The 16,296-nt window shown below is 40.0% G+C and overlaps 1 protein-coding gene across 1 annotated transcript in view; it reads right to left on the bottom strand.

Moving 5' to 3' along the window:
• aldh1a3 (aldehyde dehydrogenase 1 family, member A3) overlaps positions 1–9,778 on the bottom strand; it is a 10,542-nt gene extending 764 nt beyond the window's left edge. The window contains exons 1-13 of the mRNA XM_076011652.1: positions 9,650–9,778; positions 9,440–9,544; positions 8,673–8,813; positions 6,846–6,975; positions 5,038–5,099; positions 4,162–4,290; positions 3,285–3,398; positions 2,975–3,077; positions 2,149–2,333; positions 1,874–2,038; positions 1,531–1,688; positions 907–981; positions 1–802 (exon numbers count right to left, since the gene is read on the bottom strand). The exon at positions 1–802 is cut by the window's left edge and continues 764 nt beyond it. Of these exons, the coding sequence (XP_075867767.1) occupies positions 733–802; positions 907–981; positions 1,531–1,688; positions 1,874–2,038; positions 2,149–2,333; positions 2,975–3,077; positions 3,285–3,398; positions 4,162–4,290; positions 5,038–5,099; positions 6,846–6,975; positions 8,673–8,813; positions 9,440–9,544; positions 9,650–9,748 (1,536 nt within the window). The 5' untranslated portion in view covers positions 9,749–9,778 and the 3' untranslated portion in view covers positions 1–732. The remainder of the gene's footprint in view (positions 803–906; positions 982–1,530; positions 1,689–1,873; positions 2,039–2,148; positions 2,334–2,974; positions 3,078–3,284; positions 3,399–4,161; positions 4,291–5,037; positions 5,100–6,845; positions 6,976–8,672; positions 8,814–9,439; positions 9,545–9,649) is intronic.
• Between the last annotated feature and the right edge of the window lie 6,518 nt (positions 9,779–16,296).

Below are 16,296 nucleotides of genomic sequence, written 5' to 3'. Positions count from 1 at the left end.
GCTGGCTGCACTCAGGATTTTCCCCCTCAAAGAAAAGATACAATCAGTTTGGGAGGAAAAACTGGCTGGTCGCTTTGGTTGGGGAAGGGGTTTTCAGTTTTGGGATTCTTTGGGAAGCTATATTACATTAGGAGCACATATGAATTGTGATTTATGTTATGTGAACTATGTAGTGGAAATTACACTAATTTCCACTACATATTTGCTCTATTCTTCCCTTACATCTGCAACAGCCCTTTACCGTGAGATCTCCACCTTCAGTTTTTCATAAAGGCATGATAGAGGACTCACATGACAAGGGACACAATGTCAAATCAAATTTAAAATGAACAGAAATTCAGTTCAGTTTGAATTTAGTAGACCTAACTCGACTGTCATTGGACACTACCTTCAAACGTATTTCCTTCAGATAATTTCAACTGCATACTTGGCTGGATAAGAATTTCCGTTGCCCTGCTGAGCTCTATGAATTAAGGCAGAAAAGAATAAATAAAGTTAGCTTTTAGTTAAAATTATTAGATTTTCCTTAATAATTCCTATTAACACTAGCACTCACTCCGTTCGCAAAAAGTCAGCTGAAAATTTGTATTTATTATTCACTGAAGCTGCAGACTAACCATTCTATCACAGACATATAAACCTGTTATAAAAACATTGACACAGACACCGGGAAAAGGTTGAGTGTTTGAGTGAAAAATGTGACATAGCCTAATAGGATGGGATGTGTTCATCTCACAGTGATTCAGTCAGTTTGATGGTCACAGCTTTCACCTCTGTGTACTCAGCTAGGGCGTACTCCCCCCTGACAAGATAAAGGAGAAACACACAAAAACAGGTCAACGAATGCACCAAGAACTTGAGTCATCCAGAAAATATGCTGCATTCAGGTGCATTGGTGATTCTTACAGCTCTCGTCCACTGCCAGACATCTTGTACCCTCCAAATGGAGTCTGAGCGTGCAGGGCATTGTAGCAGTTGATCCTGAATGGAGAAAGAGAGAGCGATTGTTTAATTTGTATTCAGGTTTTGAATTTTAACAAACTAATTTAAAAGCAAATCCAGTATTGTAAAATTACATGTGAATGATTCTTATCCCACTACTTTTAACTCCAATGTGTCTGAGTGTATGAAGTCATTTAAAAGAGGTCGCTAGAATACAACATGTTTCATTTCACAAGGGGAATGTTTTGTTTTCTACAACTATTTCTCCTGCACTCATGGTTGCTGCAGCCAGTCAAGGGGAATGTTTCATGCAAAATTTATTGTGAAAATATCAAACTGGTCAATGAATTAGAAGTTGTATATCTGGCTCTAGGTCTTACATCATGAGAAGTAAATGTAAGCATGTTTCATCGTTTTCCAAACACCTGCTTTGTCTTTCCCATTGTTTGTAGAGATAGGTATAACTTGAAAAAATAAATATTGCACAGTGCAGTAGTGGTAGAAAACAGCATTTTTATGGCTGCGCCCAGTCTAATGTACTAGTCCTCAGCGAAAAGTCACTACTTAAGATAGAGTGATGAGACTTACCAGACAGTGCCGGTCTCCAGGGCTGCAGACACAGCGAGAGCTCTGTCCATACTTTTTGTGAAGATTGCAGACACCAGACCATACTGTAAACTATTTGCTCTCTCCACAGCCTCCTGTTGGCTCTTGAAGCTGAATATACACTGCACAGGACCGAAGATCTGAGAAGACAGAGATAAAGAGTCCTAATGTGCAGGTAAATTGAAGTACGTAATCAGAGTAACAGTGTCTTTTAGTGCCTAGAACTGCACCTTTAAATAAATTGCATTTTTTACTAGTATTCATTTTTATCATTCGCAAATGTGCGATTGTGATTATGTGTTACAGTGAAAGAGGGTGTTGTCACCTCTTCCTTGGCAATGCGCATGTGGTCTCTGACCCCAGAGAAGATGGTAGGTTGAATGAAGAGTCCCTTGTCTGCAACAGACGCTCCTCCACACTCCAGCCTGGCCCCTTCCTTCCTCCCACTGTCAATGAGATCCATGATCTTGCCAAACTGTTCTCTGTCAATCTGAAGCCAGAGGCGGGCACACAATAAGAGTCAATCCCTCTCGCTCGTCTCCCCACCTTTTAAAAATACACATGAAACAAAAGTCAACACAGTGTTGCTGTTGATCCTACCTGGGGCCCGTGTGATGTCTGGGGATCCAAAGGGTCTCCTATGACAATCTTCTTTGCTTCTTCTATGCTCTTTTGCACAAACTCTTCATAAATACTTTCCTCCACAAAAACACGTGAAGCAGCTGTGCAGCACTGACCCTGGTTATAAAACGCACCTTTCTGGGTTTCCTCTACTGCCAGTTGCACTGTGGAGAAATAAAGACAGAGAGGAGACAGAAAAATAGGAAATAAAAAAGCTGATATTGGTGACACTCTGTCACATAGATTAGATATGATGCTGCTCAAAACAATGTACAAAAATATCTTTACAAAGTTTAGTTATATAAAGTATATATAGTAGTTGTAAACACACTAACTAGTACATACACAATCACTTTATATGGTACACCTGTTCAAGTACATTCATACATATAATCACTATTTTCCATGTATTTAGGCGTATAGACATGGTCAAGATGATCTGCTGAAGTTTAAACTGAGAATCAAGAATCTCCAGGCATTTTCACACACAGCCATTTATAGAGCTTAAAGAGAAGGGTCCAAAAAAAGAGATAAATGGCACTTGGAAATCAAACTCCCTGATGATGGCAGAGGTTAGAGGAGAATATACAAAATGGATGGTTGGTTCAAAATGACAGAAAGGCAACAGAACCTCAAATCTCCACCAAACAGGCTACAGCAACAGAAGGCCAAACCAAGTTCCATTCCATTCAAGAATAGGAAACTGAGGCTACAATTCAAACAAGACTTACCAAACTTGTTTTGAGGAATTTTGATTTCAACTGTTGCATGTAGATCAGAATCTGGTAAACAAAGGTTTACTTACAGTCACAGTCAGCAAACACAATACAGGGGTTCTTCCCTCCCAGCTCCAGAGTCACCCTCTTCAGATTGCTTTTGGCTGCAGCCTCTTGGATAAGCTGGCCCACCTGTGGTTTACAACAAATCACAAATGCAATACTGTTGAAAATGGTGGTTCTAATTTTTTTCATTCACTGCACTGTGAAGAAAATATTTCTGCACGTTTGCAAATGAACAAGAGAAAAATGAGAACTAGTAATCCCAAATATGCAGAATCTGAATCAAGACTAACAATAAAACCTCCCTTCACACAGACACACACAACACTTAAGCACCTCTGTGGAACCAGTGAAAGCCACTTTGTTGATGTCCATGTGGCTGGCAATTGCTGCTCCTGCTGTAGGACCAAAGCCTGGAATGATGTTCACAACTCCAGGAGGAAACCCTGCCTGCAATAGCATGACACACAGAGACTCAGTCAAAAGCTTCAGGGAAGAGTTGGGAGGACAACCACGGTCATACTCAGCCCAGTTCTTACTCATACTTAAATCAAACAGTTGTTTTGAATTTCTGGCTCTGGGAAATTTTCCACTTATTGTGTAGAGAGGCAGATGTTCTTAAAGGGACCCTATTATGGCCAGATTCATTAAATTAATTTAGCTGGTGTATTTCCAACAATATAAAGGTTTGTTTAATCAAAAAAATTCCCTAGTTTGAGCTGTACAGGCCTCATGAAGTGTATCTCTCACTAAGTATCTCTCACCTAAAGAGGCTGCTTTGGCCCCTCCCCTACCTGCCTTGGAACAGCCCACGCTATTGTGATTGGTAAGCCGCTCATTGCTAGCGCTAGCTGGCAGGGAAGTGACACTTAGCCCATAGCAGTACTGTACTAATTTGCCTAGTATATATATATATATATATTACTAGATGAATTTCATTTACCTCAAACAAATCACATCAAAACTCGATTGAAATTTACACATCTCTCTTAGAAGACTTTGAAGTCTTTGGAACAAGCTGAAGCGGAGCAGATGTGCTCACTTGTTGGGAACAGTTGCTATTACAGCGTAATGGATTTGTCTAATCACATAAGAATCAGGATTTCTGGAGGAATTCAGTTCCACATTCTGTTTAAAATGAGTGAGGTCAAAGATTTTAAATCAAAATCCCTCTAATTCGACAGTTTGGATCAATCCCACTCTACATGCAGACCTCTTTGATCAGCGATCCAATGTGGAGGGCCGTGAGAGGGGTCTGCTCAGCTGGTTTGATGACCACAGTGTTTCCACAGCTGAGGGCTGGTGCTATCTTCCACATGAACATGAGTAAAGGAAAATTCCACTAGAAGATAAGGAAACAAAACACGTAAATATAATATATATATATGTATATGTATGTACAGTATATGATATAGCCATGGAAGTCCACCTAAAGGCAAACTGTACTGGTGTGCAACCAGAAGTATGTATATATGTATGTATGTACGTATATATACATATGTATGGTGGATGTTGGTAGAGTGGGTCCACATGTCAAAGTGTCCTTGGCAAGACATTGAACCCTAAATTGCTGGGAAGCAGCTGCCCATTGGTGTGTAAATGTGTGTGAGTGGCTGAATGAGAGGCTTTGTGAAGCACTTTTTACCATGAAGGTGTGAAAAGCACTATATAAGTGCAGTCCATTTACCATAAATACAGTATATAGACAGAGAGAAATAAATCACACCATACCATCATGCCAGAGCAAACCACATGCAAAGCTGGAGCCTAGCAATAACCAATACATCATAACAGTGTGTTGGACAGTGCATACAAAGACATAAAATGCATAGATGTAATATATCAGTGCTTATTGAAAACAGATTGTCTTACAGCTAAGTGGTCTCCCATTCTGAAGTTAATGTTTCTAAACCTACTCAGAACAAACCAGGCAGACACAAGTTATTATATGAACAACAATGCCTGTGTGTGTTCCATTTGAACAAAAGTACCTTCTGCACCAAGCCAACGTATTACAACAGTAATAAGAATTCCCATTCCAAGCAATATTATTGCTCATAAATTTAAAACAGGTTCCCTCTGGACTTACTGGAATGATGGCTCCACATATGCCAACAGGCTCGTGCTTGGTTAAACACATGAAGTTCTCATCTGTGAAATAAAGACAGAAAGAAGGATCAGAAAGAAAGAAAAAACATGGTCGCTTTAAGCAGCAGTTTCCATTGAAACACTGCAAAAAATACTTTGAATTGGCATTAAAGATTATTTTTGTTTTTCATACTACAGTCACACTGACAAAGAGACAAAGAGTTTGTGCAGTTATGTTCAATCTGAAGTGAAGCACAGAGTACAGACAATCTATAAAAACTGTTTTCACAGTTGTAATTTGTCATTTGTAGTGAGATATTGCAGGTCTTCCTTTGAATTCGTGGTAACTTCTTGGTAACTCTTCACCACACCCCTTTTCATCAGAGAGAAAATAGATGGTTTTAGCTCTTCTAAATAAACCTACAACACCTGGAACAGCAAGTCACCTACAGACATCTACACTAACATGTTGTATTGTACATTTGTCAAGGTCTACTCTTTGACAGTGAATGTGCTACAGTTCCGTCTACACCCTGACTGACCTTCTCCAGTTTCTTGTGTGACTGTTCAGAGACTGGGAGACTCCCATGTGTCAGGAACCACCTCAAGCTGCTTTTGTCTGTCAGCCACTGTGTGAGACTGAAGCTTAGCGATAGTTTTATTCTTTGCACTACACCAAGTGTGATTGGCACCTTCAGGCCTTTACAGGAACTCTCAGTGGTCACTCTTCAGAGCTGACATGTTGGAAATTGAGACACAGCTCATTTCATCTGCTCCGATCAAGCACTCTCACTTTATATCTGCATTTTGACTTCATGTAGCCTACTTTGGATTTTGCTTGTACTACAAAACGTCTCCATGCAAATCAAAATGAATGGAACCATATGTGCCAATACATACTAATGTATTTAATATGTACCAATACGGTGGGTCTGGACCACTTGTGGGCTTACTTCAGGTCAAAGAAAATTACTAAAAAAAAAAAAAAAGATCTGACGAAGAACTGACAAGAATCATCCTCTTCTCTGTAGACTGATAAAAAAAACAAAAAACCTTTGAATGGCCTTTTGATGGGGAGGGCTTAAAAAGACCAAAGTAAAGAATGGATAAGACATTGAGTCCATAACAACAGCTCAGTATCTTAACGAGCTTGTAAGTAACATTTCAGTCCCCTCTCATGGAGATTACACACTATCAACAGCAGCGCGGCCCATCTTGATGTCTGCTGGCGAGACTGGTCTGATGTCAAAGGGTGGGGATTAGTGGGCGCTGGTTTGAGAAGGCACAGAGCCAACGCTGACTCTTAATCCCCACAGGCGGTTGCACCTCACTGATTACTATCTCGGCCGCTTCCTCCCTCCTTTGTCCCGCCGCGCCTTTCGTCTGCCACCGCTCTATTGGCATCTAATCGAGAGGAAAAGGCAAACCGTGTTTTGTCTAACTGCTGTCCTGCGGGGGACAGAGGAGATGCCAAGTGGGATCGTACGAGGTGGTGGGGTATTAGGGGACTTAAGGAGATACCACCTGGGCTGAGGACAAGTTACTTGCCCTTTGGTAATTAGGTTCTTTCCCAGTAGTGCGTCGGTGTGCCATTCAAAGAAAAGTCATGAAGTCTTAAATGTTGTCTTAATGAACCTGTAATGTTTAAACACACTTTTTTTTTGCTTTTTTTTTTAATACTTTTTTCTGCTGATTTTAACCTTTTCAGGCATCTCAATGGTGTTGGTAAATTTGTTGGGATTCCGTGATTTAGTGAAACAGAGCTATTGTACATTTTGAAATTTGGTTGGAAATGACGCGCACACTCACCGACGTGCATACTTTTGCCATGGATCTTGTCGGCCCAGCCCGCATAGTAGCGAAGGGTTTTAATGCTTCCATCCAGGTCAATGAAGAAAGACTGCAAAAAGGGCTTCCCAGTGTCCAAAGTCTCCAGAGTCTAGAGAATAGCAATTTAACTAGTATAAATAAACAAGATATTTTGTAAAAATGCAATGTGTAAAAGTCCAGAAAAAATAGTAACTTGTTAACACATGGATCTTTTCAAGAGAGTTTAAAGATTTTGGTCAGAAGGACATATTAAAAAAAAAAAAAAGTTCTTTCAAATTAATCAAAGTGAGTTTTGGAACAAGTTCATAACAGAAATTAGTTTACTGTCCATTACTGGTAAATATTTTCGCAAACAAGAGATTTTTCTATTCTAGTGTGTCAAAAATATTTTGTCTATAACAAAGTGTAACTAATACGTAGGACATGTGACTAAAATCAAGAGTTTTTGAAGTCACTGTATAGTTCCGGTATCCCTTCTTGCACAGTAAAAAGCTAATTAATTCACAGTTAGAAATCAGTTACTGTTCTAATAAATTAAAGCTAAATGTTTATTTAAATGTAACATTTGTAATATAAAAAAAAATTATACTAAAATAATATAGATCTAAGTCAAACCAGTCAGATACATTTCACTGAAATAATCGAGAAACGGCATCGTCAACATTTTGTCTTGGATCAAAGGATTGTGATGTTGCCAAACGTGACCAGTGACCCCCTGGTTTGAACTTGTCTGCTAGATACCCATTAATCTGAAACGACCAAATCACCTGCCAAATTAGATTGAGGAGTTCAACATGTATCTGAGCTTTGAGACTGAGGTGGACACTTTTCAGTGTTCATTTCAATGAACTCAATCTGTTTGTTATTTCCTCAAAATGTGGATGGGAGTTTAATAAGCCATATCAACAACAATATTACTGCTGAGCCTGTTTGCAATCAGCCGCCACAAGCAATATAGTAACGTTACCTCACTCAAGGGCGGAACATTGACAGTCTTACGCAAGATACCACAGCATAATAATGCTTAAAGGCACAGGAATGAAGATTTAATGCCGAACTGTATCCAAAACAAGGCTGGCATGACGACCAGTCAACATCATCGAAGCAGTCCAATTCCTCGTCAGAACATGCATGGCTTCTATCGTGACTGAAGACATACCAACTTCTTGAAATGGTATATTAATACTGTTAAATTAAAGAAATATACCAGAAATGCATCTTATTTATGGCTTGTGATATTTATGAATTTATCTAAATCAACTCAATGTAATGTCACGTAAGATTACAATTAAGATTCCTTTTTGTATTATTATATTGTTATATTATTATATTGTTATTGTATTAACAAAGCATACACAAGATTCAGGTGCATGACTTGAAACATTGCCAAGTAATTAAATGTAAATGTTTTTTTTAAACTAGAAAAAGTCCAACATGTACCCTCCCCCCCACCCCTACACACACACACACACACACACACTTGTACAGTATTTATATAGTGTTGTATTTAATCATAACAATTAGACCTAACACTATTTTTATTTTAATCCGTTATTAAGTCATTTTTAAATTCATTTTTTAACTCATGGCGCACTATTATTAAGTACCTCGGTATAAAGTGAGCTATAGAGGCAGTAAGACATATTTTACACACGTAGGTTACACCCCCTCCCCCCCTCCCCACCCCCTTACGAACCTTACGAACCGTACGAATTAATAGTACCTTATATTAGCTGTACAGGGCATGCTTCTCGTTAATTTCACATAAAAGTGCGGAGAATGAACCCCCGTAAACAGTGAACCCACCGCCAGCAGGAGCCGGTCCCTCTCCACCAGGTCGGCCAGTTTGTGTAGCAGCCTGCCGCGGCTGGAAGCGTCCATCCTCCGCCAGGGAGAGCCTCTCTGGCCGGCAGCCTTGGCCGCCTCCACCGCCTTGTCCACATCATCCTAGATAGAAAATAAAACATTAAAAAAAAAAAAAAAACGACGTAGGGTGGGGATGGAAAGGGGACGTAGCGCGCACAAAACTAGAGACGAATCACGGCTGCTGTGAAAACAAAGTTCACGCTGTTGGACAGGTGTCCGAAAAAGAGACATTGCATGACGTTTTGCGGATGTAGAAATTCAATTCAAATCAGGACAAAACTTGTCGTCAAAGAGGTTTTCCAAGATGAGGAATATCTGTGTTCCAGCTGTAGGTGACTTTAAGTCACCCGTTTGATCACATTTATATCATATCATTATTATTCTACAATAAATACTTTACTAACTTAACTTACTTTTCATTACTTAAAAAGTAATTGTTTGAGTTACATGTGTATCGTGACAGAGGCACAAGAGATTTTTTTTGTTAAACAATGACTAATAAATATAAAATAAATAAATAAAGACAAACAGAAGTAATCCTATCCAGTTCAGAAAGAAGGTGAACACCAAATTCAGTATGTATAACATACATACATACATACATACATACATACATACATACATATGTGTATGTATATATATGTATGTATATGTATGTATATGTGTGTAGACATACATCTTGCATATCTATACATATATCTTCTTACTATGTCTGCTTCCTCAACATCACAAATTTTAACGCCTGTCGCCGGATTGAAAGTCGGAAACGTCCTTCCTCTGGTGGATGGAAGCCATTTGTTGTCAATGAAAATCTGCAGTGTTAAAAAAAAAACAAGTAAATAAATAAAGAAAATGCATACGTGCCATACTTGAGAGGTGCAAAATCACTTGCAGCAGTGCACCTTGGGAGCGCTTACCTTAGTGTGTCTGATATTTGAGACTTTCACAGGCAGAGGAAGAGGATGAGTCTGGATCTCCTCAACAACCCCATTCGCTGTTGTTCCATTTTGTGCCATTTCGTGTCAGCACTACAATCCAGGTCCGCCAGCTCTGTCTGCTCAGCCCACAGACGGGCTTTTTATAACAACGTGGAGTTCCTCCCTCCTCACATCACAGTTAAAGAGAACTCAACTCCGCCCCTGTCAACAGTCAAAGTCCCTCTCGAAACATCTCCTGTAACCTACTTGTTCAATACATAAGATTCTCATGAATTATGTGTACAAGTGGTGACCATATGGCACGCACCTGCTGCAAAGTTCTTCCTGTGGTATTTCTTGTTGTAGCAATAAAAACAGCTGAGCAGCATTTAAATTCTGAAGTCACGATTTGGCAAAGATATACTGTGCAGTTTGATATTCTTTTAAGAGCCGAAGAGAGTCAAGAGAGAGAGAGTTGTACAACTGAGTTCTTCAACTGCGTCTCTCAGTCCAGCCAATGAAAGTAATGAGTCTGAATCCATTCTGCTGCACAATATTTACATCGCAACACAGCAAGCTTTGATCTGCTCCTGTCGGCCTATTTGGACCGACCGCAGGCTGCTCATCAACTGTGCAAAGGTGTTATGAGTTGTGATGTTCCTCGCAAAGTTGGTTTTTGCACCTGGGCCTGTTGGAAATGAATGGAGTTGAACACATGCAAACAAATGCTTTTGTTCATGGGGACAAAGCCGGCTCGCTTGCTGCGGACTTGCACTCATACACAGTCTGCTATTGTTTCCCCTTCGTCGCTTCTTGTCACTCTTTATGTCAAAGTTTAATTAGGACAGCGGGCTTTCGCAGGCTCATTTCTCACTTCAGCAACTTTCTAACACTTCATAATGAGAGACGGGGACTCAAAGGGACTGACTGAGAGGAGGGAGAGATTCAGAGAGAGAAAGCATGAGTGAGAGGGAACATGCTGCATATATGTGTCTGCCTTTGTGAAGACTGTTTGAGCATTAGTGCACCTGGTTCAAACTATTCCTGTTTTAGAGAAATAAAAATTTGTTTTTTCCATTCTCGTTAGCTCTCATTTTAGTTTTCTAATTTTAAGTTTTTGTGGTCTCACTGTTAGGATAGGCCCAGACCTTTGAACATGTTGTTAAAAATAAGGAAACACTGTTTGTGTTCATATGTATTATGACCAAAAAGTTTATTTATGCATTGTTTATTTATTTATTTATTTTTTACATAAAGACTTGGTTTAAGATTTTTATATTAATATAAAAGGACCAGGATTGGGCTAGCTGGTATAGTTATGTTTTTGGTGAGAATCAAGAGGTTTTGATTTAAGTTGATGGAAATCTCTGTGTTTGTGTGTCTGTGTTGGTGTGTACGTGAGAGTGATGAGTGTTGGTGTGTACGTGAGAGAGTATGATGCCAGGGAAGGGAAAGTCCTATGAGAAGTCAGTAGAAATGCCAAAAGAAATGCAAAGCTTTCGCTCCCAGCCCATGCAAATAAGCAGGAACTGCTCTAGGGTGGAGACGCGAAACGTTCAAGATGATTCATGATACTGCACCCCGTATTCTGACCAAAGCTGAAAAAAAAAAAAAAAACCTCAACAAAACAATAATTTTTATTCAGGGAAACTTGAACTGTGCCATCAGTGAGTAGGGTAGTTTAGATCCTGCATGATATGAGCGGACAGGAATCCTCTTTCAATAGCTAATTGCTAATAGTGTTTTCAAAAGCTAAAATGAACACATTGAAGATCTGATGTGTTGCTGAATTAACAGACTTTCACCTATCATAATTCGGTAAAATATAGTACTTCTTTTGGTAATTACCCAGAGTGCATGGCCAAAGGTGAGGTTCGGAATGTAGATTGACTGGTAAACCATTCTCATGAGAGCTGAAGGTCTGCATTTGACCAAACTGAGAGGAGACATGATGATCAGGTCAATACAATAGACCCTCTGGTCCCTCTTGACCTTGTTCAACAGGGTGGTTGTCCCCTTCTTCAAGTTGGGGACCTACATAGACCACCAGCAGGGGTGGACTGGCCATCGGGCATACCGGACAATTCCTGGTGGGTCGACGCACATTTGGGGCCGGGTCCAAGTTGTGAATTGGGCAGGCACCGGTACCGGTGACAACGGTGAACATAGGGATTTAGGGTGGGGGTCCGGCCACCAAATGCTGGCCAACGGACCACAGGACAGGCTGCAAGGTGGCGCTCTAGTAACCCCTCCTGGCCAGGTACACTTGTCCCGCTCTTACTTCTCATGGAGGTCTTCTGAACTGCTATTAGTCTGGCCCTTCACCTATTGGACAGATTTGCCTTGGTATACCATACCAGTGGCAACTACCCATGACAACCAAGCTCCAAGGATTCCTTAAGGGCACTAAAATCTCTCTACCATGGTCAGGTGGAAAGGTGTCAGTGAAGGGGGGGCAGTTAGTGTAAATGTATTTCTCTTTGTCAAACCACACAAATTAAAGTATGTTTTTAAAGGTTAATCCATAGCAAGAAAATCCCTTTGAGAACAACTCATTCCTTTCCTGGGAGTGAGCATAGTAGCATTCTGCGGTTGAGTAATTCCTTATTTTCCCCTTTTACAAGCGTGCACACAAATACTGATGAATGTAGTGAATATTCTATTCACCGATTGGCTGAAAACTGTGAGAACACCCTATCGTGGGAAAGTTGAGCCAGGAGACCTCTTCTTCTGGGCTTGGTTGCCCTGGCTAATTGGCATGTCGCACCTCTTAATGAAGGTCAATTCTGCAAATTAGCAGTATTTAAGGCCAATTTGAGTCACTATTCAGATAGCCAATTAAAGTATGACATTTCATATTGATTCTATGCTATTTCACAGAAAATTATAGAATCCCATAAATACTTCAAAAACCAGTGGTAGATGTAGACTGCACACCATCATAAAAGTAATATAAAAAAGAGGAAGGTTTGCCACGCATAATGACTTAATAAATGCAATTTAGCAAAAGAGTATAACTGACCACAAAAATATCTTAAGTCTGCTTAAATGAAGATATTAATTAATCAGTTCAACGGTTACTCCTCAGCCTGTCATCCAATGGGCTATAGAAGAATGGTACCATGCTAAGATGGAATATTGTTACTTTTGGTTGTGTGTATCTTTACGGTAGAAAAAATACAATTAAATAAATGAGTCAGAATGTCTTTTTCAAGTGGCCAGTTTCTTATGTTTAGGCAAGTGCACCAAATATATCTTAACATATGAGGCTCAAGTTGTAAAGGTTAGAAAACTACTTTGAAATTTAATAACACAGTGGTTCTGCCAAAATCATGTTGTATTTTCCAAAAAAACATTGACATTTTATGAATGAGAGAAGAACAGAGAAAGGGGAGATGACACAGGCAGAAAAAGATGGATGGATAAAGAAAGAAGGGATAGAAAGATAAAAGGGGGAGAAATAGAGAGGGAGATAGAGGGAGTAGGAAGAGAGGGCTAAAGCGCTGAGATAACTCTGTCCAGGTGTTCAGGCCCACACAAAGGCCCTTTTCAGACCGTGATGAGAACACACTGCTCCTCCACTTGTTGCAAAATATACAACACTGGAGAAAAAAGGGGCACAATTCAAGCAGAAGCTCATAGTCTTTTACTCTACCAAAATACATTGCGGGGGAATGCCTGTCCAATTACTTGAGCCTCACTGCTGCCAATAAACAAGCGTTATTAGCTGAGAGAGAAACCCCGAGGCAACTGTGGACACTGACAGTCAATGAATTGTGCTACATTGTGTTAATAGTGTGGACGGTTTCCGATATCAAGAAGAGAGAAAGCAGTCTGAGCTGGCTCATAATAACCATGGCTGTGCAATTGCTTGAAAGTACGTAGCCATTTAAGCACAAGCTTACAACATTTGCAGTAAATTTTCTGTCATCTGGATTTTTATCATACCAAAAAAGCAGCAATGGCAGCAGCAATCTCTGCTTTATTCTTCAAACATGCCGTATATAGAAAGTAAAACGTAATGAACTGAAGACAATCATGTCAGATAGTTTTTAAGTATTTTCGTCACTAACGCAGGTGACACAAAAACACAAAAAGTGCAGTCAAGGCAGGTCGCAGATTGCGGATCACTGCAAGTTGTCGTCTCAACTGTCTCGGCGCCTCGATATTTATGAGAAACTTCACGAGCAGTTCTGTCATCGCCTTCAACAGCCATTCAACACAGAGAGCTCTGTAGGCTCGGCTTGTAGCTGGATATGTGTCTGCCTGGCTGCCCTCTGTCATCCTGCCTCCGCATAAGCTTACACAAATGAGTTGGCCATCTTTGATGTCAGGAAGGAGGTTTTTGCCGCGGCTCTTTCTCACCTATTCACGTCGGGCCGGCCTCTCACCCGGTCCCTTATGAAGAGTGAGAAAGTGCTTTGTGTTTTCAGATCAGAGCAATTAGCTTTTTGTGTTCAACAAAAGGTGCTCAGATATATAATCTCCTGCCGCTATTTTAATGGGCTGTAGATCATCTTTCGACCTTGATGACATCCAAAATATCATACTGAACAAAAGAAGAAAGTCAGTCATGCCATTTATGGAAGCAGTGCCCGTCAGGAAGAGTCAATTTCATGTTGTGCTTTCCTCTAAGTAGTGATTCATTAAGTATTTAAATAGTCATTTTGTAGGTTTTTGTGGAAGCTTTGGCGGTTGCTGTGTACACAAATTGAGCCTTCAGTTGGTCAATCTTAGACATTACACACAAATAGCCCCATTTTCTCTGCGCTGCTGTTGACAAGCTTACAATAAAATTAGGTTGGTGCATCCTGCGTATGATAGAAAACATTAAAAGAAAATATGTAAGAGAAAAGCAATACATAACTGTACGTTGTTCACACCAGTGGAGTTAAGACGTTGACTTAACTCCACTGTAACTCTTAGAACTCCATTATACTTTTGACTCCAATATATTTCTCCAAAGCACTTCCAGAGACTCCATTCTTGCAGAGTTCTTGTGTGTTCAAGGGCTGCTACTGTAGCTGGCCATTGCGAGCGCCACTCGGTTTTGGCGGCGAGCTCACAGGTAACTCTGGAGCGGCAGAGGAAAGGTGATCCGCTGCAGCTGTGCACCGCGAGTCGCGGCTTCGGCAAGCATTGTGATGAAGCTGCTCCTGCTCTCCCTCTCTCATCATCCGTGACCATACTGGATCTCCATGTCCCCATGAATCAGGACAGTTCTGTGAGAGACTCACACAGCATTCAGGAGAGGTGACTGTTCAAGGAGGCAGGTGTGGATGCTGGAAAAGTAAAACGGGAGTCTTCTGTTTGGACACAAACTTATTGACCCACTTGGTTAAAAGAAAAGGGTGTTAGAAAATCTGCTTCAAAGTAATCAAGCAGACCTATAATATGTTTTGTTTTTTGTTCCAGGGTATTTATTTATTTGCAGCCTCATTTGTTTCTCATCACCGGTAGTTTGAGTGTGAGCAGAAATTTTTGAAAAAACAGTTTTACATATAAGTGTTTGACTTTTCTGTTGCAAGGCACTAATGTAATATGAAGCACTTCTTGCTGCAGCCAGATTGCCTTTGACCTTTTCATTTTCCCCATGGGTGTTTCATTGGAGGATGTCTGTAATGTTTAATTTGTAAAATGTAAATGTATCATTTCTGTTCCAAAACAAATGTTTTGGTGGTTTGCTCATCGAAAGAGCTATGCTCTATTTTTTTTTTCTTTTCATGGCAACAGCTGAATAATTTAGCTAAAATATAATAATTATGTATTACGGTATCAACGATACCTTGGCACAAGACTTTATATTAAAATTTGTTTAATTATTATTTCCATTGTTTCTATTTTGCAAATATACATTTTGTGAATGCCTGAATGCACAATAACATTGGATTTTGTGAAAGTTCTCCTTTATATTGAGCATCAAGTGTGTAAAAACCTTTACCACACTCAACTGTGGTACACCCAGTCAGAGAGACATAATTTCAATAAAGTGAGCTCTTCGGACAATAAGACTAATAATCCCAAATGCTGACACATCACATTTGATTTAAGATGATTTGCATAAAGCCATCCATCTGATCTTGGTGAAGCTCCATCACTTTTCCAGGCAGGAATACAGCGAGTCAACATATAAATATGCTTCATTGCTGGGCTGATAAATTGACTCTGTCTACAGCAGACGTATTGGGTTAACACAGGATGTCAAATGAATCCAATCAAGCCTCTGTTCCATTCAGGGGGGTGGGGTGGAGAGTCACAGTGTTGCTCTTGTGCCTCCTGGAGCCTCATATATCAGTTGTGGTCACTCTGTGGTCTATTGGTTCCGCTTCAGTGGACTGTGCATCTGGCAAGAAAGTGAAGTGCTTTCACCACCCAATAAAGTCTTAATAAAACGGTGCACCGAACAGCTTGTTTTAGATAGAAAGAGCCTCTCTGTCTGCTGGGCATTCTTCACGTGCACTCTCTACACTTTATATATGACATATTTTACTATTACATTTATGCGGCCTGTTAAGCTTTTTAATCCAGAAATTATATTAACAGTAAATAAGTAATAAAATAGCTGTATTTTATCTCTTTTTTCAGTGTTTTGAGAGTCATTTAAAAAAGAAAAAACAACCCAGCTGTGGGGCTTCAAAGACATATTT

This window comes from Nelusetta ayraudi, unplaced genomic scaffold (assembly GCF_046127955.1).
Source record: "Nelusetta ayraudi isolate G7.1 ecotype Tasmania unplaced genomic scaffold, CSIRO-AGI_Nayr_v1 ptg000005l, whole genome shotgun sequence".
Taxonomy (NCBI): domain Eukaryota; kingdom Metazoa; phylum Chordata; class Actinopteri; order Tetraodontiformes; family Monacanthidae; genus Nelusetta; species Nelusetta ayraudi.
This window is presented reverse-complemented; position numbering and strand designations above follow the sequence as displayed.